Raw genomic sequence first — 25,827 nt, forward strand, 5'->3', positions numbered from 1 at the left:
CCGGAGAGCCAAGTTTGGTCCCTGGCATCACATGGTCCCCCTCGTGAACACTGAGCCAGAAGTAGCCCCCAGCACTGCTTAGTGTGGCCCTGCCACAACACACACCCAAGAAAGAGCAGGGCCCCAACAGCCTGCATCCTACTTGTACTGTCACTTAGATTCCATTCTTCTTTTATCTCCACTCCTCTTTGCAAGATACTTGAAAGCACTGATAGACCACACTCCACTCCCAACATGCATTAAGAATAAGAATCAATGAATTGGGTCTTGCCTCTTTGGTCTCCATCTGCCTGTGATGTGTGCTTTCTTACTTTAGGGAGTGTGTGCTTTGCATTCAGAAAGCCCAGGTTCGATTCTTGGCACTGCATGATCCCTTGAACACTGCAGAGAGCAAACCCTGAGCACAGCTGGGAGTAGCACCTGAACATTGCTGGGTGTTGTCCAAACAAAATTTAAAATACAGTAGAGGATTTGAAAAGATATTACAGCAAGAATTGTTTTTGCCTTGCATGCAGCTGACCTGTGTTTGGTCCCTGGCATGACATATAATTCCCCCATTACTGCCAGGAGTGATCCTGAGTGCAGAGCCAGGAGTAAGTTCTGAGCACCGCCAGCTGTGGCCTCTAAACAACAACAATGAAAATACAATAGAATAGGAGGTAAGGCACTTGCCTTGCACGTGGCTAACTCCAGTTAAAATTTCTGGCACCACATAAAGTCTCCCAAACATCATCAGGGCTCATTACTGAGCACAAAGCCAGGAATAGCCCCTTTTTACCACCAGGCATGACCCCCAAACAAAATAAGATCAATCATAAGTGCTGGAGAAATAGTCCAGGGGTTAAGGCACTTGTCTTCCATTTATTTTATCCTAGTTCTATCTCTGAGTACTGCCAGTAATGATCCCTGAGCACAGAGCCAGCGGTCCTTGCAGCACCCCTGGGTGTGGCCTAGACTCCCCAGTAATAATAATAAATAATAATAAAATCGAGATTCCTGGGGCCAGAGTGATAGTACAGTGGTCAGGGCACTTGCCTTGCATGTGGCCAACCCAGGTTCAATCCCTGGAATCACATATGGTTCCCCAATCCCTGCCAGGAGTAAGCCCTGAGCACTGCTGGGTGTAGCCCACGAAACAAAATAAAAATAGAGGCTCTTGATAGTACCTTTGATATTTCTCAGTGCCATATCTGTAATTTTTTGTTTGTTTTGGGGGGAAAGGGGACAGAACCACGTACCAGTTGAGGACTACCCCAGTGGGAATTCCCATCTGCTGACAACCTTCGGAGCTGCTTCTGGCTCTGTGCTCAGGGATCACTCCTGGCGGTGCCTGGGGACCATAGGCAGCACCACAGATCAAATCTGGGTCTGTATGCAAAGTACCTGCTCAACAAAAGTATCCTGAACACCCTCAGGTGTGGTTCACTGAGACGTAGAGAATGGGAATCTGTCAGTCTCCTGCCTGGGTCAATAACTATTCAGATAGAGATGTCCATTCACAGATAATTGTCTTTTCTTTATAGGCTTTTCTCCCACCGAATAATGGTTGGCATAAAGTTCATGTTGTATTACCTTGAAGTCATCATTAGGCATTGAAAATCCAGTGTTTCTTTTCTTTTTCAGTGCTGGGGATTGAACCCAGGGCCTCACATGTGCAAGGCAGATGCTCTAGCACCACATCCCGGACCCCCAAGCACTACTTTTGTAAGCTAGCCAGAGCCTCCAAGTGTTGTTTTTAATCCCATTAGTCCTGTTCACTTCTGTTTGTGGGGGCTAGGGGTGGGGTGGGGAGGGCGACCACCCCTGGCAATGCACAGGGGACCATGCAGGGCTGGGAATTGGGGCTGGGATTCCCGCATGCCAAGCACACATTTCAGCCCCTTTGAGTCATTTCCCCAGTCTCTTCCTGCTCACTCTCTCACCTACTGCAAAGATCACCCACAACATCTTACCCGCAGAATCAAGGAGATGCTGCTTGATCTTACTGATTTTTTTCTCTGGAATCTGACCCTGTTAACGGATCTTCCTTTACTTCTTTGATATCATGCTATCACTCTTCCTCCTACATCTCTGACAGCTCCCAGAAGTCATCCTCAACACCTTCCTCTTCCTTTTCACTCTCTGCATAATCCATTAAATCACCAAATCCCACACATTTTCCAATTCAATCCTTTCTTCTCCATTGCTTTTGTGGGCAAGGAACACATGCTTTTTTTTTTCTTTTTGGGTCACACCCGGCGATGCTCAGGGGTTACTCCTGGCTCTGCACTCAGGAATTACTCCTGGCAGTGCTCAGGGGACCATATGGGATGCTGGGAATCGAACCCGGGTCAGCCATGTGCAAGGCAAATGCCCTATCTGCTGTGCTATTGTGCAAGCCCCAACATGCTTTATTCTTGATCCTTCTCCATTTTCTTTCTTTCTTTTTTTTTTTTTTTTTTTTGCTTTTTGGTTTACAACCAGTGATGCTCAGGAGTTACTCCTGGCTCATGCACTCAGGAATTATACCTGGTGATGCTCGGGGCACCATATGGGATGCTGGGAATTGAACCCGGGTCAGCCGTGTGCAAGGCAAATGCCCTCCCACTGTGCTATCGCTCCAGCCCACCTTCTCCATTTTCTTCATGTGGTCAATCTGCTACTGGAGTTTTCTCTCCTTCCGTCCCTTCCTTGCTTGGGATTTATTAAAGTGCAAGTTCTGCAAGAAAAAGTTAAAGTACAGTTAAAGTAGGTACAAACACTCTTTGGTGGTTGTTGTTTTGGCCACACCTGGCAATTCTCAGGGATTACCCCTGGCTCTGCTCTCAGGAATCACTCCTGGCTGTGCTCGGGGTGGGGACCATATGAGATACAGGGGATTAAACCTGTGTAGACTGAGTGCAAGGCAAGTGGCTTACCCACTGTACTATCTCTTCAGCCCCTCTGACACTTTAAAATTTTTTTTTGCCTTTTGGGTGACATCTGATGATGCTTAGAGGTTACTTCTACTCTGCACTCAGAAATTACTCCTGGCGGTTCTTGGGGGACCATTTGGGATGCTGGGGATTTGTACAAGTCTTCTGCACGTCAAGTCTAAGATTTACCTCCTATATACTCGCTCCAGCCCCCGAGTATGATTTTGGCGGTGCCAAATCAAGCTACGGGGGAATTTACAGAGGCTTGGAATGCTGTATACGGTCATGAGGTCAAGGCCGCAGTCTTATCAGTGCACCAAGCATAATCCTGGCGCCCTGTTGTTTGCACACGTCAGTTCTGCAGTCGGTGTGCAGCCAAGTATGTGTGTGTGTATGTGAGCACTATAAAGGGGTGTGGCCCTCAGTGAGCACCACAGCTAAATAAAAAATGTGCTGGCTGCCAAGGCCAGAAAGTACAACCGCTAATGAGCAGCGGTGAGTGAGAACCTAATTGCAGAACTCCTTTTTCAAACATATTCCTTCAGCCACTTCTAGGTCCTTGTAGTTTATTACATCGTATCTTAATCACCAGTTAACACCTATCTGTGAACTTCACCAGGCTAGCTCATTCCTTGAAGGCAGGAATTGATCTTATCCTCTAGGGCACTGGTTTGCGCAGTGAGAGGAGCAGGGGGTGTATTTTCGGAGCCTCTCACGTGAGGTTGCGCTTCCACAGTGTTTCCCAAAGTGCTCAACTTGGTTCTCCAATTCCAGGACCCCGCAATTAGGGACCTGAGACTCTCCTTCCAAAGTCGCGCAGACGCGGATTCTCCTCTATCTCTCAGCTAGGCCCCCTCCGGACAGGCGTTCCCTCTGCAGCCCTGTCCAGGGAAACGGGTGCTCTCCAGGACTCCTGGAGGCTCGCACGCCGGTCTGAGTGTGCAATGAGTGCTGCCTTACCCAGATGAAGAAAGGGACCCTGCGTGTTGGGACTCTTTGCATTCGGATCGGGCGCAATGGCAAGAGGGGAAGAAGGGCGCCCAGGGAAGGACCCCGGGTCCTGGGGCTGGGGGAACGCCAGAGGCCGCCGCGCAGCCGAGACGACCGAGTGCGGCAGCGGGGCTCGGCTCGGGATTCCCTGGCCCCGCCTCCTCCACCAGGCCCGCCCCCTCGAGGGCGGGACCAGCCGCCCCAGCCAATTCTAGGCGCCGAACCCTGGCGGTTTGTACTCTTCCTTCCCAATGAGAAAAAAAGGCAGCCGCTGGGCTCCGGTGGCCAATGGGAAGCGGCGGCGCCGGGTTGTCAGGCAGGTTTGCCGGAGTCCCGGCCAATCGGAGGCGCAGACGCCGCTCGACCCGAGCGCAGCGCGCAGGCGGCGGCGGAGAGACGCCGAGCGGGCCGAGTGCGGCCGAGCAGGAGCCGGAGCGGGGCCGCGGGCGTGGGGCCGGGCCGGACGGGCCGAGATGCCCTATAAACTGAAGAAAGAGAAGGTGAGCCTGGCCCTTTCCCCGCGCGCTTCCGCCTCGGGGCCTGCGCGCGGCTCTGGGAGGGGCCCGCGCCAGGCCCGGGACAGCCCCGGACTGACCCTCCCGTCCGGCCCCCGCAGGACTCCCGGGGCCAGCCCTCCGCCCTCGCTGCTGCGCGCACCCCGGCCTGGGCCGCCGCAGGGAAGCCCCCCGCCCTGCCCGGGAGAGAATCGCCCCGCGTGCACCTCCCCCCTCGCCCCCCCCTCCACCTACCCGGCCGGGGGCCCAGGGTAACCTCCTCCCTCCGTCTGCCCCATCCCCGGTCACTTCTCTGCTTCCCCCCCCCACTCCGTTTCCTCCCCCTCCCCGTTTGGGACCGCACCTCCCTCTAGAACTGTCCCTCTGCTCCCCCTCCCCCGCTCCCCTGCTCGACCCCTTCGCTCCTCTTCTCGCCGGCCTGGGCCTGGGCCGGCCTCTCCACTGTCCCCTCCAGCCCCTTCTCCCTGCCCGCCCGCCAGGCTGCGTGCCGAGGCCAGCCCGCTTGCTCTCTCCTCCAAATCTGGCCTAGGCCCCTCCCTCCAGTTCTCCCTTCCACACCAACTTGTGAGCTGCTCGGAGCGTGCAGGGAGCCCTCAGCCTAGCTGTGCTGGAAGGCACCTCCCTTGCACGCAGGGCCACCCTCGAGGTACAGATGAGGAGACTGAGGCCCCCACCAGGGCAAGGGACTTGGCCAAGGTCACACTGCCTGCTGGTGTCCTGATTTGCATGCCTCCTCTGGGCCACTGGCTCCATCCCCTCCCCGCTTTCCCCTCAACGCCCCCCCAATCCTGAGGTAGCCTTTGCAGGTCCCCCCACCCTTTTTGTTGTTGTTGTTCCCCCGTGGCGCTTTGCTTCTGTCTGGCTTCTCAAATAGGAAACCTGCCCTCCCTGTCACAGTCCTTTTTCTTCTTAGCCACAGGCCCTCCCCAACACCGATGCCTCTGTCCTGGGGAGCTGATGCGGGGCTTCCTGCCTCTTCTCCCTCCACACGGCCTTGCCCTGCTCCCCATCCCTGCCTCGCTCTCCCGTTTCCTGCTGTTGCAGAGGTCTGAGTCAGAGGTGTGGTGCCTTTGAGGTAGCCTGGCACGGGGACGCTTGGGTACCGGCCTCCCCCCACCTGGCCCCGCCGCCAGGCCTGAGGTTCTGCTCACCCGCTTTTCAGAGGTGTCTTGGTTTCGTTGCCTCTTCCCTCGCACCTCTCCACGCACCGGGTTGTCAGGCTGCCCTCTCTGACCTTATCTCTGAAACTCTTTCTGCAGGGGCTGCTGGAGATTTTCCAGGCAGCTCTGGCTGTGGGGTCAGGGTTGGTGATGAGGCGCCAGGCACCCAGTGGCCTGGGTGCTGAGTGGGGCAGGGTACAGGGCCTGCCTGGGCCCTGAGCTGGGGAGTGGGCATGCTCGGGTGGTTTGGGGCAGCTAACAGGCCAGTCCCTCCCAGGGGTGCAAGGGGCCTGGGAGCCTGGGAGGTCCTTACCACCCGTCTGTCAGCTCCTGTCCCATCCACAAAAAGCCTTTCTCTTCTAGATGATTGAAGAGAAAATCGTTCTTTAACACTTCTTTTTGTATATTTCTCGGTGGTGGGATTTAACTTAGGTCTCAGGCATGCAAGGCAAAAGAGCTTTTACCATTAAACCATCCTAGTCCAGGGTGCACATGTAAAGGTGCACATATATAATATATATTTATTTGAATGTGGGGCCACACCTAGCCATGCTCAGGACTTTTTTTTTGGGGTCACACCCAGTAATGCACAGGGATTACTCTTGGATCATGCACTCAGGAATTACTCCTGACAGTGCTCAGGGGACCATATGGGATGCTGGGAATCGAACCCGGGTCAGCTGCGTGCAAGGCAAATGCCCTACCTGCTGTGCTTATTACTCCAGCCCCTCAGGGCTTATTCTTTGTTCTGTACTCAGGAATCACTCCTGGTGGTGCTCAGGGGACCTTATGGGATGCCGGGGACCCAACTAGTGTCGGCTGCGTGAAAGGCAAGCGGCCTACTTGCTGTGCTACTGCTCTGGCATCCTTATTTTTTCCTTTAGATCACACCGGGCAGTGCTCGTGCTTGGTGCTGGCCACGGGGTTGTTCCTGTTGGTGTTTCTGGGAACCATACAGTGGCAGGGATGGAACACAGGCCTCCTAAATGCAAAACCTGAGCCCTTTGAGCCATTTGTCTGGCCCAGGGGGAAAAAATTCTTGATTAGGTTTGCTGAGACCATAGGCAGAAGAGTTGGGCTGGAAACGTGCATGGGGAGGGTCGGGATGCAGGGGCCAAACATCTCTTGCTGCCTTTGCTGCCTTTGACTTGCAGCTGTTTGGCTGTCTTCAGGTCTTGGCAGGTTCTGCAGGGAGGGAGGTGACGATGTGACTGGCCCTGATGGGATTTGGGGCAGAGGGGAGGGGTAGGTGGAGGCTCCTAATTGCTCACGCATCACTGCTCCCCATTCCCCTCTGCTCCCGAGCCTGGCCATCCTTGCCAGCCTCCGCCTGCAGCCTGCCCCCAGCCAGAGCGCCCTTCTCTCGGAGATTTGCAGAGCACTTGGCAGGTCACTTCAAGCCCTTTTGTGTTCTCTTGGGCTGGAACTAATCATGGACAAGTCCTTTCTTCCCCCAGGGAGAGAACCACCAAGTGCCATTTGGCATCTCCTTTGCACATAGTAGGTGCTTAGTGGATGGGTGCTGAACCTTTATCATCAAACTACTTCCCTGCTCATTCCTGGTGTGTGTGTGTGTATATATGTTATATACACACGTATATTTATTTGAGTTTGGGGGCCACACCTGGCAATGCTCAATGCGTATTCCTGGCTCTGCATTCAGTAATCACTCCTGGTGGTGCTCAGGGGACCATATGGAATGCCAGGGTTCAAACTGGGGTCGGCCCTATGCAAGGCAACCAGCCCACCTACTGTGTGCTCTCTCTGGCGATAGTGTGGGGCTGGGTTTCCATCCCTCCCTGTCCCTCATGCTCTTGTCTGGGATTTGTTTCCTTCATGCTCCCAATGGTGGTGCCCCTGCCCCCCCACCCTGCACCCCCTTTCCTCACTCTCTTCTGATTCCTAATCGTAGGGTTTGTATGATCAGCTACTGAGTGCAGGGGAATTTGGTTCTGTGACAATGTCATTTTAGTGGGCAAACTGAGGCTCAGAGAGACCAGTGACCTTGCCCGTGATTATCCTGTAGTGGGAGCGCAGCTTGGGCCCACTGGGCCAAAATGTGTGTGCTTCACCTGTTCCGCAGGCTCCCCCCTACCCCCCTCACGCACACCTACACCCACACCCACGTGCACACACACTCAGGCAGCTGCGACGTGTCTTAGGTGCATCCCCTAGGAGACGTGCGTCTGTGCTGCGGGTGGGTGGGAGGGCTGCAGGAAAGAGCAGGTAGAGTGAGGAGAGGGGAGACGAGATGCTTCCAGAGTGGGGGTGTCTGCTCGGCTCGAGGAGCGGCCCACATCTGGGGGAGGGAGGTGTGCATGCAACACGGGCACCTCTGGCCCCGGGTGCGGGAGCAGCGTGGCCAGCCGTGGGAGACGCGGGAGCCAGAAGGAGCTCCCTGGGCTCTTGAGAGCCAAGCTGAGCTGTGGCACACCTGAGGAGGCTTCCTCCCCGCCCCCAGCTTGCTCCCCGCTCCAGCCCACACAGCTCGCGCGCTCTGTCGCTCGCTCGCTCTCAGCTCCCTGAAATCCTCTTGCCCTGTAGTCACGATCACTTGACTTAACACTTGTCACTTGAAGGGGCTCCGTGCTGTAGAGCTGCAGGCTCTCACTGCTGGCAGTGGTTTCCAGGCCCCCCCATATATGGTCACCGAAGGCTTGAGCCCCTTCTCTCACGTGCTGGAGAGGAGGTGTGGGCTGGGTCGCCCTGCTCACGGGGAGCCTGCACCTTCGCCAGGCCGTCTGTTTCTGCGTGAACTCTGGATCCCGTTCTCTCCCGTTCAGCGCCTCCGCCTGTCCGCCTGACACTTCAGCCAGGGCCCTTGGGCCCCTGCATTCATCACTAACAATTTGGTGCACCTTAGGCCCACAGGGCAGCCTTGGTGAGAAGCCCTCCAGCCCCCGCCGGGCCTCCTCCCCCGCCGGCCCCGCTCCTGCAGCTGTTGCTCTCTGGACAGGCGTTTGCGTGACTTGCCGTCTGGGTTAGGTTTCCCCAGAAAGAAAAATGGGACTGGAGCTGGGGAGATGGCTCAGAGGGCTGGGGCCCAGGCGCTGCACCCAGGAATCCCAACTGTGCTCCCTAGCACTGCGAAAGTCCTCCTGAGCACCGCTACATGTGGCCCCCCCAAACTAAAATGATGGAGAGAAAAGCTGGGGTTGTCATCTGCCCTGAATCCTGGTGCTCCGGGACAGAACCAGATGCTTCAGGGTGTTGTCAGGTCCAAGGACCAGGCAGCTTCAGTGTCCCAGGGCTGAGGGCGGTAAGGGTGGGGGGGTTGTGGTGCTCAAGGTGGCACTTGTGAACTGATCCTGGCTCAGTGTTCTAGAAATGATTGTTCTTTGCAGTGAGGTGTCAGGGATCCAACCCAGGCCTCCGACATGCAAATCCCAGGCCCAGCCCTCTGTGCCCCTCTCACCCCCCGGTTCTGCCTTCCTTCCCCATGCCCAGGTTTCTTCTTCTTCTTCTTGCTTTTGGCACACTCCGGGATCACACCTGGTAGTGCCCAGGGCCCCTCTTCAGGTCTGAGGCATGGCGAGTGCCCGAAGCGCTGTGCTCGCTCGCTCTCCATTCCTGCCCTGGGTTTCCTCACCGCGCTGCCTCTGCGGCCGTGGCATGTGTGTGAGTTGTGTTGAACTTGCAGTCAGCCAAGGCTTTTTCACGTTTCCCCCGGCCTGTCCCTGTGCAGTTGGTTTTTTTGGCCCGAAGCATAGGAAGAGCGGCTGGGCAGGCCAGGGCCGGCAGCCAGGCGGTAGGTCCCCAGGGGGACCTCAGCTCGGCCCAGCCCCGGGGCTTGTCCACTCCCGAGCTCTTGAGACACCCCGGTCCTCCCTGATCATGCCAGCAGCACCCCTTCAGTCTGGGTGTTATCGGTCACCCCACCCCCATCTCTGCAGCTCTCTCCAGATGGCCTTTGTGGGGGGCCAGGGGGGAGAGCAGGGACTTCCTTCCCTCCGAGAGCCCTTCAGCCAGCCCCTCTCTGGCTCAGCAACTTGCTCCTGGTTGCATTTTTTTTTCTTGGTTTTGGGGGCCACACCAGGCAATGCTCAGGGCTTCCTCCTGGCTTTGCACTCAGGAATCACTCCTGGCGGTGCTGGGGATCAAACCCAGGGCGACCGTGTGCCACGCAAGCACCCTACCCACCCTACCCACTGTCCTATCACTCTGGCCCCGTGCTCCTGCTTGTTTCAACCCTGAAGTCGCCTCACCTCGATTCTTCCTTGACAGAGGCCCTCCTCCTCTGCCAGCCTTGCTGGGGGCAAGCGTGTGCTCTCGTGTCATTGTTGTGTGTGCTTGCTAACCGCGTTCCAGGCTCCTCCCGGGAGGAGAGAGCCCTCTTTGGGTCCAGTCGCGCCCGCCAGCCCCCAGCCAGCCCCTCGGGGAGGCGCCAAGTTGGTGCTGAGAGGGCTCCCAGGTCCGTTCAGTCCGTTGGAGAGAGGACAGTCAGCAGGACGAGGGCCAGCGAGGACCTTCTCTTTCCCTGCGCTCACGCCTCCTGCATCTTCTCCCCTCAGGAGCCCCCCAAGCTTGCCAAAGGCGCAGCAAAGCCCAGCAGCTCTGGCAAGGATGGCGGCGGCGGCGAGAGCACTGAGGAGGTAAGGAACATGGGCGCAGCCTGGGGCCCGCTTCAGGCCAGCTCCTGGACGGCCAGGGGTTGAGGGAGCCTAGAAGCCAAAAGGGATTGGGGCGAAAAGGGAAGGAGGTATCCACTGCTGGAGGGGCTGGCCAGCACCGTCCACAGAAGCTTCAGGCCAAAGAGGCTCCCCAGGCCTCAGCCCTGGTCTTTCCGAGGCCGCCAGCTTTGCCTCTCTGTTCCTTTTTTGCTTCGGGCAAAAGCTGGGGGTCTGCTGGGGGAGCCAGAGGCAGCTCAGGTGGTAGCGCGCTTAGGTAGCCTTTGCGAGTTCCGAGTCCTGTGCCTAGCACCCCTGGCCCCCTGAGCACTGTTGGGTGTGGCCTCTGGAAAATAAACAAGCCAGTGAGCGAGCGGGCACTGCGGAAGGACGGGCGGGCAGAGGTCAGCGCGGCCGTCTCAGCTGTAAAGCAATAAAGGGCAAGGGCAGCCTGTGTGGAGGGGCGGCTGAAGGAAGGGCAGGGTGTGCCCGTGGGCGTGGGGGCTGCTCCAAGGGGACCCCCGGAGCGTGGACTTCCTGGAGGCTGGTCGCCCTGTGCTAGGAAGCCTGGAGGGCGGCTGGGGAACACCAGCCTCACTCATGGACCCTGAGGCTCACTGGATTTTCTGGGTTTCTGTGATTTGGGCATGTCTGGTCTCTGTCCCCTCCCGAGAGAGGCCAGCGGTTTCCGCTCCCCCCCCCCCCCCCCGACCATTGTTTAGGTCTTGTTGAATGCTGGGAAGAGGCAGGGCCACGCATGATAGAGCCTGGGCGCCCGCCTAGGGCTGCTGCAGCGCCGTGACTCCTGGGGACCCCGCGCCACTGGGATGTGGGGCGTCTGCACGTGTGTGCTCATGTGCTGGCTCGGAGGAGGGAAGCAGTCAGAGCTTCGGGGGACGTTCAGGCCCCCTTTAGAAACAGTGACCTGGGTAGGGGGCCCATGGTGGGAGGTGGCTGGGGGGCCTGTCAGCCGATGCCCAGAGCAGCGAGAGAGACAGAGAACAGGAGGTTCAGGGGGCTGCGACAGCTGCTGGCCGGTTCAGTTCCTGGGTGGCCAGGATGTCATCTGTCAGCAGCCCCCCACCCCACAGGATGCTGGGTCCCTGCTCTGTGCTCCCCCAAGCACACATGTCCCCAGAGTGGGAGCATAGCTTCCCGAGTGGGCCCACTGCCCCCCGATCAGTGCTGGCAGTGGCGAATGAACCCTCTGCACACCACAGCTGGCAGGAACCCTGGGGCCTGGCCCTCTCCTTTCCCAGGTGGGAAGCCGAGGCTCAGAGCAGGTTGAGAAGGTGGCCAAGAATACCTGCGGGTTTTGTCTGGTGCAGGTGGGACCGGAAAGGCCGCTGCTTTGGGAAAGGAGAGCTGGGGTTTGCCGGGGGTGGAGGGGCAGCGGGAAAGTTGGGGCCCAGGTCAGCAGAAGCTGCGTGACAGTCTTCCCCTGCCCTCTCGCTTGTCCAGAATTTGGGGTTTTCCTGGCCAGTGTTCACCATCTGCCCAGAGCCTTTCTTGTTGGCCCTAGTTGGGAAGCACTTCCCAGCATTGGGAAGTAGTGACTCCTGTACCCCTCCTAGCGCCGCCCTAACGAGCCGGCCGGGGCCGAAGTGCCTCCTGTCTCGATCCTGGCGCTGAAAGGTGGGAGCATCGGCGGGAGGAGGCCCTGGTGCCTCTTTCCAGGCTACTGGGACTTCCACAGCACCCGGGGCTCTAATATCCAGGCGTGACCCTTTCAGCTCTGTCTTCACCCACCTAGTGTTCCCCACCATGTCTGGCCACCTGTCTGGCTCCAAGGTTTCCTCTTTTTTAATAAATAAAAATTTTTTAATCATCGTGAATTGCAGCGATGCTCAAGGGCTACTCCTGACTCTTGCACTCAGGAATCACTCCTGGCCGTGCTTGGAGGGACCATGTAGGATGTTGGAGATGGAATCCAGGTTGGCCGCATGCAAGGCGAGCGCCCTACATGCTGTGCTATTACTTGGGCCCCCAGTTACTCATTATTAAGTTTCAGATATGCAGTATTCCCTCCACCAGTGCCCCTCATTTCCCTCCTGTCACCCAGCCTGCCTCTAGAACAAATTTCCCTCTTTAAAATGACGCCGCTGTGGGGTCAGGCCAGCATGTCCTCACCTTCCTCACTTAATCTGCAAAGCGTGTATTTCCCAAGAAGGCCACACTGGAGTTGGGGTGGCGCCCCACTGCCTGGAGTGTGGGGGCCCCTGACCCCGTGTCGGGTGTCGGGACAGGTCATGCTGACGGCTGTTGGGTTGACATGGGTTTTGGGGAGACGCTCTTTCCCAGCTCCGCTCCACGTGCCTTGCATCCTTTTCTCGTCCTGTCTGCTCTTTGCAGCTCTCCCCTGAGGTCACTGTCACCCCCATCTGACAAATGAAACAGGCTTCACAATGTCAAATGGCTTTTAGTGGCCCCAAACAGCTGAGCTGAGGTCCTGCCTGTGTGGCCCGGGAACCTGCCCCCTTGTGTCTGCAATGACCGTCTGCTGCCTCTTAGCCCTGGGAGAGGAGCTGATGACAGGAAGGGTGCCCTGGGTGGCTCGCACCCACCTCGCCCAGCCTTGGAGAGGGCAGCTCAGTGCTGTAGCTGTGCCCTGTTCTCAGCTGCAAGAGTGGGGACGGAGGGAGGAGGAAGTTTCAGCCCCCCCGCCTGTTTTATCTCGTCCTGCCTGCTCCACTGCGCCCTGGAAGTAATTCTGGTCCTAGAAGATGCCCCTCACAAGAGCCTCTGTCGGGGGCCAGAGTGACAGCACAGTGGGTTGGGTTCTTGCTTGGCACATGACCAACCAGGGCTCGATCCCCAGCATCCCCTATGGTCCCCTGAGCACTGCCAAGAGTGATCCCTGAGCACTGCTGGGTGTGACCCAAACCCCTTACGCCTGCCTGCCCCCACCCTCCCAAAGCGCCTCTGTTGGCATCTCATTGTTGACAAGTTAGAATCCAGGTGCCAACTCAGGACCCTCCTGAGCTGGTTCTCTGCCATTATTCTAGCATCTTCCCGGGGTTAAATTTTTCCCCCCATCTCCTGCTACAAGCCCTTATACGCAGCAGGGCCCTCATTTATTTACTGGGGGACGAGGGAGTCTATCCCAGAAGAGCAGAGGGATCGTGCGGGTCAGGCATCGACTTCGGGGCATCCCCTGTCCGGCATGCACCCTAGGTCTTTGCACCCTCCCGGCCCACTGCAGGCCCCTTCCCTTTCTGTGTTAGACAAGGTTGCCTTATTTCTGGACACCCCCGCCCCCAACACACATACCCCACTTTTTCTTTTTAGCCAGTTATCTTATGTTTGTGGGCCAGAGAGATAGTGTGGCAGGCAGGGCACTTGCCTTTGCACACAGCTGACTCAGGTTCAAGGTTCGATCCCGGCCCCTCCTGTGGTTCCTCAGAGCCCCTCCAGGAGTGATCTCTGAGCACTGCTGGGTGCGGCCCATAAATTAGCTAAATAAAACAGACTCCTGTTTGTTCCTTTAAGAACCCCACCCCGAGCCTCCTTCGGGGACCTCTCCCCTGGTTCTCCTGGCAGGCGCGCCCCAGGCCTCCGTGCCTCTCTGTTTCAGCGTTGCCCTTGTGTCTGTCTCACCCACTGCACCCTGAGCTTTCAGAGGCTGAGGGCAGGGCTCGTGCCCTGCTCATCCCAAATACCCGCTGCGTGCTCACGGAGTAAATGGGAGGAGGGAAAGGGTCATAGGCCGTCATAACTCCAGTTGTCAGGACAGGCGCAGCTGCCTCCATGACCGGCGCATCCACCAGAAACCCTTTCTGGCTCGGTGATGAATCTTTGAATCACATATTCATCTTTGCGTGTTCCGCTGCGCACTTTTCTCTTGCCGCACTTTGCCCAGTGCGTGAGTCATGTTTCTCGGGCCTGTCTGAGTTTACTTGTGGTGGCCGTGTTGGCTGGACCAGAGCTGGCCCAGTGGCGCTGCGGTCTCCTGAGTGATCTCTGCAGCTGTCAGCATGGACGGAGGTTTCTTGCAGTTTGGGTTCCTTGAGAGTTTAGAAGTGGGAAGGGATGGGCTTCAGGCTGAGGGGAGCTGGGAGCAGCGCGCCCCAAGCTCTGCTGCCTACAGCAGCTGTTACGGACTCAGTTTGTCTCCTGTCTCCATCCTGGGTTAACGAAGGAGGTGTGATTAGTCTGCCTGGGGACAAGCCAGATCAGGCAGTGCTCAGGGGCTTTCTCCCAGCCCTGTGCTCTGGAGTCACACCCGGTGGTGCTCACGGGACCAAGCAGTGCCAGGGATATTTTAAAAAATATTTTATTTATTTATTTTTGCTTTTTGGGTCACACCCAGTGATGCTCAGGGGTTATTCCTGGCTCTGTACTCAGGAATTATTCCTGGTGGTGCTCGGGGGATCAGATGGGAAGCTGGGGATTGAACTCGGGTCGGCACATGCAAGGCAAATGCCCTCCCCGCTGTACTGTCACTCTGGCCCCAGTGCTAGGGATTGAACCTGGGCATCCTGCTTTCAGTGTCTGTGCTCCGCCCACCGAGCCATCTCCCAGGCCCCAGAGGCTTTTTCGCTGCCACCAAGCCCCTTTGGCCTACTACCATGTGTTTCCCTTCCTCTCTCTGTGCTCTGTTGCTGGACAGTGCTCTGTCCCAAGGGCCTCTGAATTGGGACAGCTGGGCCTAGGGGCAGGGCCTGGGCTCGGTCTCCTGTCATTCAAGCCAGAACTCTGTGAGTGCCAGTTAGGTGCCAGTGCCCTGGTGGCCCAAGAGGGTGCAGGCTAGGTCCTGGCTTCCAGATGACACACTGCCTAGTGTGTGCACGACAACATGTGAAGGACAAGGCGGGGGTGGGGGGGGGGTTGGATGGGCCCAAAGACCCAGAGGGATAGGAAGTGGATACCAGTGCCCAAGTGACCGAGGAGGCTTGCAGGTAAAAGGTGGCACTTGACACTTGAGAGGTGCTTCTTTGAACACCCCCAGCCCCATTTTCAATCGAGAGCAGTGATGGACTCCAAGGAATACGTGGGTGTGCCTGGCCAGGTGTAAGGCCTGAGCATCGCCAGGGGAGCCCAAAACACTAACAGACACAAAGAGAGTGAGAGATGCAGCTAATAAAACACTCCTGGATGCCAGTACAGCTACAGACCCTCCGACTTCTGTCACCATGTCACAGAGGGGAGAAAGGTGCACAGAGCTGCTGAGACTTTCTGGAGTTCATTCTGGTTTCAGGGCCAGGCTGCGTGGCCCACCCTTGACCACGGTGGCCTGCCCGCCTCTGGGACGGAGGTGCTCACATTGTGTCCTCTCATGGTGGGGAGAGAACAGGGGGCCGCTTTTCCTGGGTGGTACAGGCAGCAGGACAGAGCCTTAGTCCTCCCTCTCTCTCTCTCCCCCCCCTGCCCTCTTTCTCTCTCTCTCTCTCTCTCTCTGCTCCTGGCTCTGTGCTAGGGCTTGGGTGCTGTTCATCATGCCGCTTGGCAGACCTTGTAGTGCCAGGATCAGACGGGGCTGCTGCCTGGAAAGCGTGCCCTCACTGGAGAGCCATAGCTTTTTAACACTAACAGCATTTCTCTCATTATAGAAACAGTGTCAAAACAGCCAAACAAAAACTAATAAAAGCGGTGTCAGCTTGCAGACAATTTAGCAAAGTAAGAAAAAAAAAAGGCACATATTACTCTTTACTACACAGGAGATTCTCATTCACACCATGAAGGACTTCCTGCCCTTCTCTCCGCAGGAGGGAGGCACACTCAGCGCCCTGCCCAGGCTGGGGTTCCCACGGGCACAGTGGGCACTGCAGCCCTGGGAACCTGCACCCCCATGGTGCTGCTTGTCCTTTCCTAACCTGGGTTTTGAGGTCTGTGCATTAAACTCATTTTGCATAAACAGTTTTGTATCACCCGTACTTAACCTGGCACAGGAAGCATCTTTTTTTTTATATATATATCTGTTTTTGTTTCTGGGCCACACCCAGTGCTTTTGGGCTTACTCCTGGCTCTGAGCTCAGAGATCACTTTGGCCTACTACCAAAGTAGTAGGGCCGGGTTTGGCAGGGTTCGGGGGACCAGATAGGGTGTCTGGGATGGAACCCAGGTCGACGACTTGCAAGGCCAGTGCCTTACCTGCTGTACTGTCTCTGGCCTTGGAAGGGGTATGTGTGTAGGGGGTGGGGAGGAAGATGGGGGAAGGAGGGGGGAAGAGATAGGGGGAGGAAGGGAGAGAGAGGGAGGAGAGAGATTAGGGCCTTATACACAGAAGGCAAATGCTGCTCAACTGTTGATCTTTACCCCGGGCCAGGAAGCTGTTTTGTCATTACATCATTTCAGGCTTTCCATTTTGTTTTATTTAAAAATGTTATTGGGCTGGAGTGACAGCACAGTGGGTAGGGCGTTTGCCTTGCACATGGCCAACCCGGGTTTGATTCCCAGCATCCCATATGGTCCCCTGAGCACCTCCAGGGCTAATTCCTGAGTGCAGAGCCAGGAGTAACTCCTGAGCATCACCGGGTGTGACCCCAAAAAAAAAATGTTACCAACACGCAGCCAGGCCTACACTGTGCATGTGGTGGGGAAAGTGTTTGGGCTGCAGTGAGGAGTGGGTGCTGCTGCCCTGTGCCCCTTCCCGCTGCCCTTGGCTGCCACTTTCACCTTCTAAGCCTCATTTTTACCTCTTTGGGGACCAACTTCCATATTTTCAAATAAAAATTCTTGCTTTTGTTGTTGTTGTTGTTTATTTTTCAGGGGCCTCACCTGGCTGTGCTCAGGGGGCCTCACCTGGCTCTGCACTCTCGAGTCACTCCCGGCAGACTCGGGACCCTGTGGGGAACTGAACCCGGTTGGCCACATGGAAGGCGAGCGCCCTGCCTGCTATACTCTCTCCAGCCCTGACTTTGGTCTTTAAGAATCTTTTAAGGAGCCAGAGAGCGAGTACAGGGGAGAAAGTGCTTGCCTTGATCCCTGGTCCCTCGTGGTTCCCCAAACTCTGCCAGAACTGACTTGTGAGCACTGAGCCACGAATAGGTCCTGAGGGTGTGGTCCGACGACAAAGGAAACAACTTTTTGAGATTTAGGTATTATCTGGCGACTTCCTACCTGTAGGAAATTAAGGTGTCAGTGTTTTTTATACTTCTACTCAGACATATCCCTTCCTTCCAAATTACTTATCACCAGTTTGGGGTAAATCATTATTCCTATGTAAATATTTTCACAGCTGAACCATGTCTGGTTACCTTTAGTACATAGTTTTCATGGGTATAATTTGAACTCCATAATATTCCGTCCATTTCTTTATTTCCTATTATAAGGGTTGTTTATAAGGGTTATTGTAAAAAGGGTTGTGTACCAAGCCTTTAAAAAAACTTTTTTCTTTAAATTTAGGAGACAAGCTCTCTAGTGATTAAACTACTGAAGCCTGAGAATAATTTCTTTCTCTTAACCTTAATATATTTTTAAAATTTATTTTGGTTTTTAGGCCACACATGGCTGTGCTCAGGGCTTACCCCTGGCTCTGTGCTCACTCCTGGCAGTGCTCAGAGAATCATATGAGGTGCTGAGAACGAAATCTGGGTCGGCCGGGTGCAAGGCAAGCGCCCTGCCTGCTGTACTAGCCCTCCAGCCCCATCACCATTGTTCTGGAGTGGAGGTACTTGAGCCATACCCACTGGTGCTCAGGGGCTACTCGGAGCCCTTTGCTAAGGGGTCACGCCCAGCTCCCATACATGGCGGCTGCACGAATGCATGCAAGGCAAGCGCCTTCACCTCACTATTGTGTGACTTTCCGTGGAGAAATGGTCACCCTGGTGATAAGTTGGGTGGGTTGTAACCCCTGGTGCATCAGAGAGGAGGTGCCGGTGATGGGGGAGCACTCTGCGTCTCGTCACTCCCACTCCTGCTGCATCTCTCGCCACTAGTTCGGTCTCTGACCCACTCAGCTTGGCGTGAGGGGCTGGGAGACAGCTCCAAGGGGTGACACACAGGCTGTGAATTCAGGAGCCCCGGGTTTCACCCAGTGCTGCAGGTCACCTGAGTACCACAAGTGTGAGCCCACACTCTAGAAACTAGAATGAGTGTCTCTTCTTCATTTTTTTTTTGGGGGGGGGTAGGATGGGGTGAGCAGGCCATACCCAGTAGTGCTCAGGGGTTACTCCTGGCTCTGCTTAAGAATCACTCCTGGCAGTGCTCGAGGAACCATGTGGGATGCCTGGAATCGAACCTGAGTCAGCTGTGTACAAGGCAAGCGCCCTGCCCGCGGCACTATCACTCTAGCTCTCCTCTTTACTTACTGATCTCCCCGTGCTGTGTCGCGTGCTCTGGGTTTCAGCTTTAGACACCGACATCTGTGTCTGCCATCCTGACTTCAGCACCAGAAGCCTCGTTCCTGCCCTCCGTGCATTTGACCCCATATATCTAGTTCACCCGTTCCTCTTCCCTTCTGGCAACCACCATTTTGTTCTTCACCTAGGAAGGGTTTTTGTGTTTCCTTGGGTTTGTGTTCATGCCCTTTGCTTCATCATCTGTGAGTGAGCTGACGTCGGTCACAGTAGTGCCCGCTCAAGGTCTCTCCATGGGGTTGCAGGGGACAGTGGGCAGCGTCCTCGGCCACGATCTTCTGGCAAGAACCGGGCGTTTGCTCAGACGCAGCTGCACCTTCTCCAGGACAGGACACAGCGACCCCCGTCTCTACCCAGGAAACAGGGGCTATGCAGAGGGTGGTGGGGGTCACTGCGGGCCCGGCCTAAAGGAGCGTGTGTGGGGAGTGGACTGACACGAATCACCCTGTCCAACCAGGCCCAGCCGCAGCCGCAGCCACAGCCACCATCGTCCAACAAGCGCCCCAGCAACAGCACGCCGCCCCCCACACAGCTTAGCAAGATCAAGTACTCGGGGGGGCCCCAGATCGTCAAGAAGGAGCGCAGGCAAAGCTCCTCCCGCTTCAACCTCAGCAAGAACCGCGAGCTGCAGAAGCTTCCGGCCCTGAAAGGTACTTGGGAAGGGTTGGGGCTGCCGTGGGTGGGGAAGATGAGTCCCGGTGAATATTCCACTGGGCCTGGGGGGACAAGATGCTGATGGGGGACCCCCCCCAGACTCGCCCACCCAGGAGCGGGAGGAGCTGTTCATCCAGAAGCTGCGCCAGTGCTGCGTCCTCTTTGACTTCGTGTCGGACCCCCTCAGCGACCTCAAGTTCAAGGAGGTGAAGCGGGCAGGACTCAATGAGATGGTGGAGTACATCACCCACAGCCGCGACGTGGTCACCGACGCCATCTACCCGGAAGCTGTCACCATGGTGGGCGCTGCTGGGGACGGGGCTCAGGGCGGCAGGGTGAAAGGGTCTCCCTGGAGAAGCTCAGTGCCAGCCACCGCTCTCACTGCCCCCTCCCCACTGCAGTTCTCTGTCAACCTCTTCCGGACGCTGCCTCCGTCGTCCAACCCCACCGGGGCTGAGTTTGACCCGGAGGAGGATGAGCCAACTCTGGAGGCTGCCTGGCCCCATCTCCAGGTACCAGGGACTGGGCGTGCTGAGCACTGCAGCAGGGGCAGGGGCGTGTCCCGGCCCTGGGGACCCGCTAAGTGGAGCCTTCTTCCTCTCCCCCCATTCACAGCTCGTGTATGAGTTTTTCTTACGTTTCCTCGAGTCTCCTGATTTTCAGCCAAATATAGCCAAGAAGTACATTGACCAGAAGTTCGTCCTTGCTGTGAGTGCGCGATGTCCTCTTCCCCCAGACAGGGCCCCCTTGCTTGGTGCCCTGTTTTCTCCTTACACGGGAAGCCCTGGTTTCCTGTGTGTCCTTTGAAGAGGGTCTGACACTGTGTGTCCTTTGAAGAGGCACATGGACACACGCTGTCCTTCAGAAGCTTCTAGGGTCAGGCATGGAGCTGTGTGAGGCCCTGGCACCCTTCATGTGAAAAAGCAGCTTCCAGGCCGGGGAGTCCAGGGGGCAGTACAGGGGATAAGGCATGCAGCTGAGCCCGAGTGGATCCCCAGCTCCACACACTGCCCTGTGGCCCCAAACAAACAGCAAACGAGGGGCGGAGAGACAGCCCAGCGGGGCGGGCATCTGCATGCACGCAGCCAACCCAAGTTAGGTTGCCGGCATTGCCAGGAGTGATCTCCGAGCCACAGAGCCAGGAGTAACCCCTGAGCTCTGCTTGGTGTGGCCCATAAACAAAACAATCATAAAAAATTAAAAAAAATATTCTAGCCAAGTGGAAGGAAACTAAACAGTAACAGCCCAGTAAGCAGACGCACCCCTAGAAGCCGTCTGCCCCCAGCCCCTGTCCTTCCCGGAACAAGCCTCACCGGCCCCCTCCTCATGCCTGCCCCTAGCTCCTCGACCTGTTCGACAGTGAGGACCCTCGAGAGCGGGACTTCCTCAAGACCATCCTGCATCGCATCTACGGCAAGTTCCTGGGGCTCCGGGCTTACATCCGCAGGCAGATCAACCACATCTTCTACAGGTGAGGCCGGGAGCCGGGCCAAGGGGCAGGGCCGGCCCCTGGAGGGTGCCGGGCCAGGCGTGGACACCTGGCAGGACGGCAGGTTCAGGAGTGTCTTTGCCCGCCCCGCAGGTTTATCTACGAGACAGAACATCATAATGGGATCGCGGAGCTCCTGGAGATCCTGGGCAGGTAGGCGGGGCATTCGGGTGCCGGGAGGATGGGCGAGCTGAGCCCGGGCCTGGCCATGGGGCCTCACTACAGTCCCTTGGCTCCTAGCATCATCAACGGCTTTGCCCTGCCCCTGAAGGAAGAGCATAAGATGTTCCTCATCCGGGTCCTGCTGCCCCTCCACAAGGTCAAGTCCTTGAGTGTCTACCACCCTCAGGTGAGCCGCCATCAGAGAGAAGGAATTCCTCCCTCCTGCCCCCTGTCCACGCTGGGGTGTTGTTCCTGTCTCTGTGCCCTCGGCCTCACCTTTCTTCCCTCCCCCCTTCTGCAGCTGGCCTACTGTGTGGTCCAGTTCCTGGAGAAGGAAAGCAGCCTGACAGAGCCGGTAATTCCCAGCCTTGCCCTCCCAACTCTGCCCCTGCCGACAGACAGGTTTCTCTCCCCTTGCGAGAAGCCAGGCCTCCGTACACCCCCACGACCCCTCCGAGCCAGATACTCCCAAACGTAGAGACTGCTCCAGCATGCCCCCCAGGCAGGCGAGGGGGTGCTCGGGCTCCGAGGGGGCCGCAGCCTGACCCTGTGCTCTTCCCGCAGGTGATCGTAGGCCTCCTCAAGTTCTGGCCCAAGACACACAGCCCTAAGGAGGTGATGTTCCTGAATGAGCTGGAGGAGATCCTGGATGTCATCGAGCCTTCTGAGTTCAGCAAGGTGATGGAGCCGCTCTTCCGCCAGCTGGCCAAGTGCGTGTCCAGCCCCCACTTCCAGGTGAGGCCCAGCCCCAGCGAGGCCCCGCCCTGTGCCTCCCAGAATGCACGGAGGGCCGGTCCCCACCGAGTGCCGCCTATCCCCACCAGGTGGCGGAGCGCGCGCTCTATTACTGGAACAATGAGTACATCATGAGCCTCATCAGCGACAACGCCGCCCGGGTCCTCCCCATCATGTTCCCCGCGCTCTACCGGAACTCCAAGAGCCACTGGAACAAGTAGGGGGCCAGGGGGGCCTTCAGGGTCTGCAGAGCCGGCCAGGGGTTGAGGGGGACTTGGACGCTTGTTAGCACCAGCGTCAGCACATGCTTGGGGCCCCCTTCATGCTTTCCGGCCTGCACTCAGCTCTGCAGCCTTAATTCCATTCTGCTGGTTCGAGCCTTTGGGAGTCGGTGTGGAACCCCCGCATGATAAAAGGTGTTCCCACGAAAAGCCCGTGTTCTGGGAGCTGCCTCATACGCTCTGGGTGCTGAGAGTGGTGGGAAGGCCAGTATATCGTGTCGGCTGGGGGCAGGGCCTGCCTGGCATCCGTGTAGGCCTTGAAATGCCCATCAGAAGCCACCTCACTTAGCCCAGGAGCTGAGCTGGAACTACAGGGGGTTTGTAACATGGGAGCAAAGAACGAGAAAGTCAGGGGCTGGAGTGATGGTACAGCAGATAAGGTACTTGCTCTGCACGTGCCCTACCCAGGGTTGGTCCTCCGCTTCCTATATGATACCCAGAGCAATGCCAGGAGTAAGCCCCGAACACTGACAGGCATGAGCCTAAAACTTTAAAAAAAAAAAAAGGAAGAAAATGTTCTTTCAAAGACGCTACCCAGAAGTGCATGTGCTGGAGTCCTGTGACCAAGGGCTGGCTCTGGCCCCTCCACATCCTGTGTCTTCTTGTTATAGGACAATCCATGGACTGATCTACAACGCCCTGAAGCTGTTTATGGAGATGAATCAGAAGCTGTTTGATGATTGCACCCAACAGTACAAGGCCGAGAAGCAGAAGTGAGTAATTGCCCCCTCCCTGGGGGGGCACTGTCCTGGTCCACCGCCAGCACCCTCAGCCGTGCACTCCCCCACCTCCTCCAGGGGCCGGTTCCGAATGAAGGAAAAAGAAGAGATGTGGCAAAAGATCGAGGAGCTGGCCCGGCTGAATCCCCAGGTGAGTGTTGGGCCGCACGGAGCATGGCGGGGCGCATTCGGGCTGCGAGAGGGCTGGATCGTGGAGGACGGGCTGGTGCCCTGCTCAAGTGGCTCTCCCGCCCGCCCTCTGCAGTACCCCATGTTCCGAACACCCCCACCACTGCCTCCGGTGTACTCCATGGAGACAGAGACCCCCACGGCAGAGGACATCCAGCTCCTGAAGAGGACAGTAGAGACCGAGGCCGTGCAGGTGAAGTGCAGAAACCGGAGCGCGCTCCTGGAGGGAGGGGAGGCGCCGAGAGCACCCGTGGGCGCCCGTGACCGCTCCCTTTGCCTGCACAGATGCTGAAGGACATCAAGAAGGAGAAAGTGCTGCTCCGGCGGAAGTCCGAGCTGCCCCAGGATGTGTACACCATCAAGGCACTGGAGGCGCACAAGCGGGCAGAAGAGTTTCTGACGGCCAGCCAGGAGGCGCTCTGACCCCCTCGCCCCCCACCTCGGGGCCACAGCCCACCCGAGCCCCCCAACCCCCCCACTCCCCACCGGCTGACTCAACTCGGGGCAAGGCCGTGCCTCTCTAGCTACTCTGAGGGAGGGGGAGGGGGGCCCGACACTTTAAGCGAGGACACACTCCTGTGGTCCCGCTTCTCCCTCAAGTGTGTTCTTGCCTCCCTGTGGCTAGTCCTGACAGGCTGAGCGCTGCCACGCCCGGTGCTCAGGCGACCTGGGGATGCCCGGCCCCCCTCCCGCTCCTAACCCCACCGCTGCCTCGAGCACCATCCTCCATCCCTCATCCTCACTGGACTCCAGGGGGCTCTTCCTCTCCTCCCGCCAAGGGTTATCCAGGGAGAGCAGATGATTCTCACCAAAGTTATGTAGTAAGTCCCAATGGCCCCTTGGAGTGGCTGGAGGGGGGCCAACCCCCAACAGCACAAATACACCCCGCCCCCCCCAGCCGCAGACTGACAGGATCTGGGGTCATTTTATTTCCCCTGGTACCCGCCCCCCCACACACACACACATACACTCCCTTGCTTGACCAAGTCAAGGAGAGGTCAAAGGGAGGAAAATGAATTACAGGACAATAGGTGATGGCCACAGGGCCCAGGTGGCTCGAGAGAAGGGGGTAAACAGGATGTGCCCCCCGTGCCCCCCTTTTTGGTGAACAGCAGTCCTGGAATCATACATGAAGGGACCATGGGGGGCTGCTGATCGCTTGCTCGAGCTGTTGGTTCCCAGGAGGACGGAAGCAGGAGGCAGAGCCCAGGCATAGCTCCCCATGGCGCCAGTTCATTCTGAGCCAACGCGGGGCAGGCCCCAAGGTCCCTTCTGACACCACAGAGCAGGGCGGCAAGGGACCGGAGAGACAGACCCAGGCTGAGGGGCACGGACAGCTCCTGGCTGTGTACATGGGGTGCTTTATTCTCCAGAGTGATACATGCTGAGGTGGGCTGGGCTTGGGCCGATGTCCCCATATGTACAGAACTGAATAAAGTGGGTCTCTAAGAAGTCTGATTTTGCCTATCTGTGGCAGGGGGCCGAGGATGATGAGACAGATGTGATAGCCAGGGGTGTGTTCAGGCCCGTGCTGGTTCTGGCCTGGAACTCCAGGAGCTAAGGCAGCTCTGGGGGATGTGGAGGGAGGAGGCAGGGCCTCACTTCCAGGCGGGGGAGGCCTGCCGGGCTTGGAGGGCCTTCTGTACCACATCTTCCCACTGAGCATCTGAGATCTCCCGAGCCCAGGCAGGAACTCCGGGTGCAGGCAGGCTTACTCCAGCCATCGTCCTTTTCACCAGCTCTACGTGCTCTGAAATCACAGCCAGAGTCGGGTTAGGGAACTGGAACAGGGACCAAGCGCCCACCTCTGCTAGAATTAACCCAGTGCCCTGGGGCTACCCTCAACACCAAATCCATATTTTTAGTCTGGGTCACCCCACGCAGCATTTCAGCCGGTTTCACTTCTCCTTGTTTTCTGAGGTTGTTTTTTTTTGTTGTTTGGGGTGACACACGACCCATGGTGCTCTGGGCTTAGTCCCGGCGCGCTCGGGACCACAGGGATTGCCAAACGGGGGTTGGCTGCATGCAAGGTTGCACTGTGGCTCCGGACCTTGGTCTGCAAACTCTTGAAATTTAAAACACTACCGTTTCAGAAAACCCTGGTCCTCCCCGAGGGCCCTCGCGGCCGTGGCGGGCCCCTTGCTCCACCACTACTCCATGGAGAGGGCGGGCAGCCTACCTGGGTCCATGGGGATCGAACTGTGGCTGCTCAGGGCCGCCGCGCCCGCCTCCTCCTCGTCCTCGCTCTCTAACGGCGGGTCTGGCAAGTGAAGCCCCAGGGCCTGTGGAGCCACAGAAGGCAGATGAGCGCCCGCCGGGCCGCGGGTCCCCACTCCCCTGCTCCGGAGATCCCCCCACCAGACCTGGATCCGATCTTGGATGTCGGCGACCACATCTTCTCCATCCCCCACGGGGGCCAGCTCCACCTCCTCGGGCTCGGGGTCCTGGTTCAGGGGCTGGTACGAGTAGCCTGCGGGCGCGGTGCCAGGGTCCTCCTGCTCTTCCTCGGGTTCCTCACCGCTCCAGTCCCCAGTGCCTTCGGCGGGGCCCTGCTGCGGCTCCAGCTCCTCGGTCTGGCTGGGGAAGATGCGCTCGGGGCCCATGGTGTCTCCCGCCAGGACTGCTGCTGCCATCCGGGCAGGGCTGCAAGAACGGGGAGGCGGGGCCCGGGGGTCGCATCAGGCACTCCGCGCCGCGGGGGTCACCCGTCTGGCACCCACCGCCGCCGCCGCGCTGGGCCGACTGGCCCAGGGGGTCCCGCCGGGGGCCGCTGCACCCCCCCAGTGTCTCCTTCCCGAGTCCTCCCCCAAGTCCAGGGCGCCAGGTCGGGGGCAGCGAGGGGGCCCTCTGTACCGCCGACGAGAGCCTCCAGACCCCCAGGGGCTTCCGTCGAGTGGCCGCGGCGGCGGCGTCCCCCAGCGCCCCCCGCCGAGTCTCGGAGCCGGCGTCCGCCCGCCTCACCCGCTCGGAGCCCACGGCCGCAGCCCGCACCTCCACTTCCGGCCGGGAGGGCCGTGGGCTGTCGTGCCGGCCCCGCCCCCGCCCGGGAGGGGCAGGCGCCAGGGCCGCGCTCCGCCCCGCGGCCCGGTAACGAAGGACGACGCGGGACTCAGAGCCGCACATGCGTCCCAAAGA

The 25,827-nt window shown here is 58.0% G+C and overlaps 2 protein-coding genes across 4 annotated transcripts; one reads left to right on the plus strand and one right to left on the minus strand.

Annotated features, from left to right (window-relative positions):
- The first annotated feature begins 4,109 nt into the window (after positions 1-4,109).
- On the plus strand, positions 4,110-24,144 carry PPP2R5D (protein phosphatase 2 regulatory subunit B'delta). Its single transcript, XM_004605804.2, has 16 exons — positions 4,110-4,384; positions 10,071-10,151; positions 18,921-19,113; positions 19,217-19,416; positions 19,519-19,629; positions 19,733-19,825; positions 20,458-20,588; positions 20,700-20,759; positions 20,847-20,955; positions 21,070-21,123; positions 21,333-21,503; positions 21,593-21,720; positions 22,396-22,497; positions 22,582-22,654; positions 22,769-22,885; positions 22,978-24,144. Exons 1-16 carry the CDS (start codon positions 4,136-4,138, stop codon positions 23,113-23,115), a joined length of 2,010 nt encoding a protein of 669 aa, XP_004605861.2. The 5' UTR covers positions 4,110-4,135; the 3' UTR covers positions 23,116-24,144.
- On the minus strand, positions 24,014-25,816 carry MEA1 (male-enhanced antigen 1). 3 transcript variants are annotated; one of them, XM_055134406.1, is made up of 4 exons: positions 25,684-25,816; positions 25,056-25,335; positions 24,872-24,974; positions 24,014-24,442 (listed from the first exon to the last, which is right to left on the minus strand). In XM_055134406.1, the coding sequence occupies exons 2-4, from the start codon at positions 25,323-25,325 to the stop codon at positions 24,291-24,293; spliced, it is 525 nt and encodes a 174-aa protein (XP_054990381.1). In that variant the 5' UTR covers positions 25,326-25,335; positions 25,684-25,816; the 3' UTR covers positions 24,014-24,290. The 3 variants fall into 3 exon arrangements, with proteins under 3 accessions (XP_054990381.1, XP_054990382.1, XP_004605864.1); XM_055134407.1 differs by having other exon boundaries at positions 25,654-25,796; XM_004605807.2 differs by having other exon boundaries at positions 25,546-25,684.
- Positions 25,817-25,827: the final 11 nt, after the last annotated feature.

This window comes from Sorex araneus, chromosome 4 (assembly GCF_027595985.1).
Source record: "Sorex araneus isolate mSorAra2 chromosome 4, mSorAra2.pri, whole genome shotgun sequence".
Taxonomy (NCBI): Eukaryota; Metazoa; Chordata; class Mammalia; order Eulipotyphla; family Soricidae; genus Sorex; species Sorex araneus.

Bases quoted from the DNA above. Each gene is read 5' to 3' on its own strand.
- PPP2R5D (XM_004605804.2), top strand. From the start codon at position 4,136: ATGAGAAAAAAAGGCAGCCGCTGGGCTCCGGTGGCCAATGGGAAGCGG. The intron at 21,124-21,332 runs GTAATTCCCAGC...CTCTTCCCGCAG, and splicing joins AAAGCAGCCTGACAGAGCCG to GTGATCGTAGGCCTCCTCAA. The intron at 21,504-21,592 runs GTGAGGCCCAGC...TATCCCCACCAG, and splicing joins TGTCCAGCCCCCACTTCCAG to GTGGCGGAGCGCGCGCTCTA.
- MEA1 (XM_055134406.1), bottom strand. From the start codon at position 25,325: ATGGCAGCAGCAGTCCTGGCGGGAGACACCATGGGCCCCGAGCGCATC. The intron at 24,975-25,055 runs GTCTGGTGGGGG...GTGGCTCCACAG, and splicing joins ACATCCAAGATCGGATCCAG to GCCCTGGGGCTTCACTTGCC. The intron at 24,443-24,871 runs GTAGGCTGCCCG...CTGTGATTTCAG, and splicing joins TTCGATCCCCATGGACCCAG to AGCACGTAGAGCTGGTGAAA.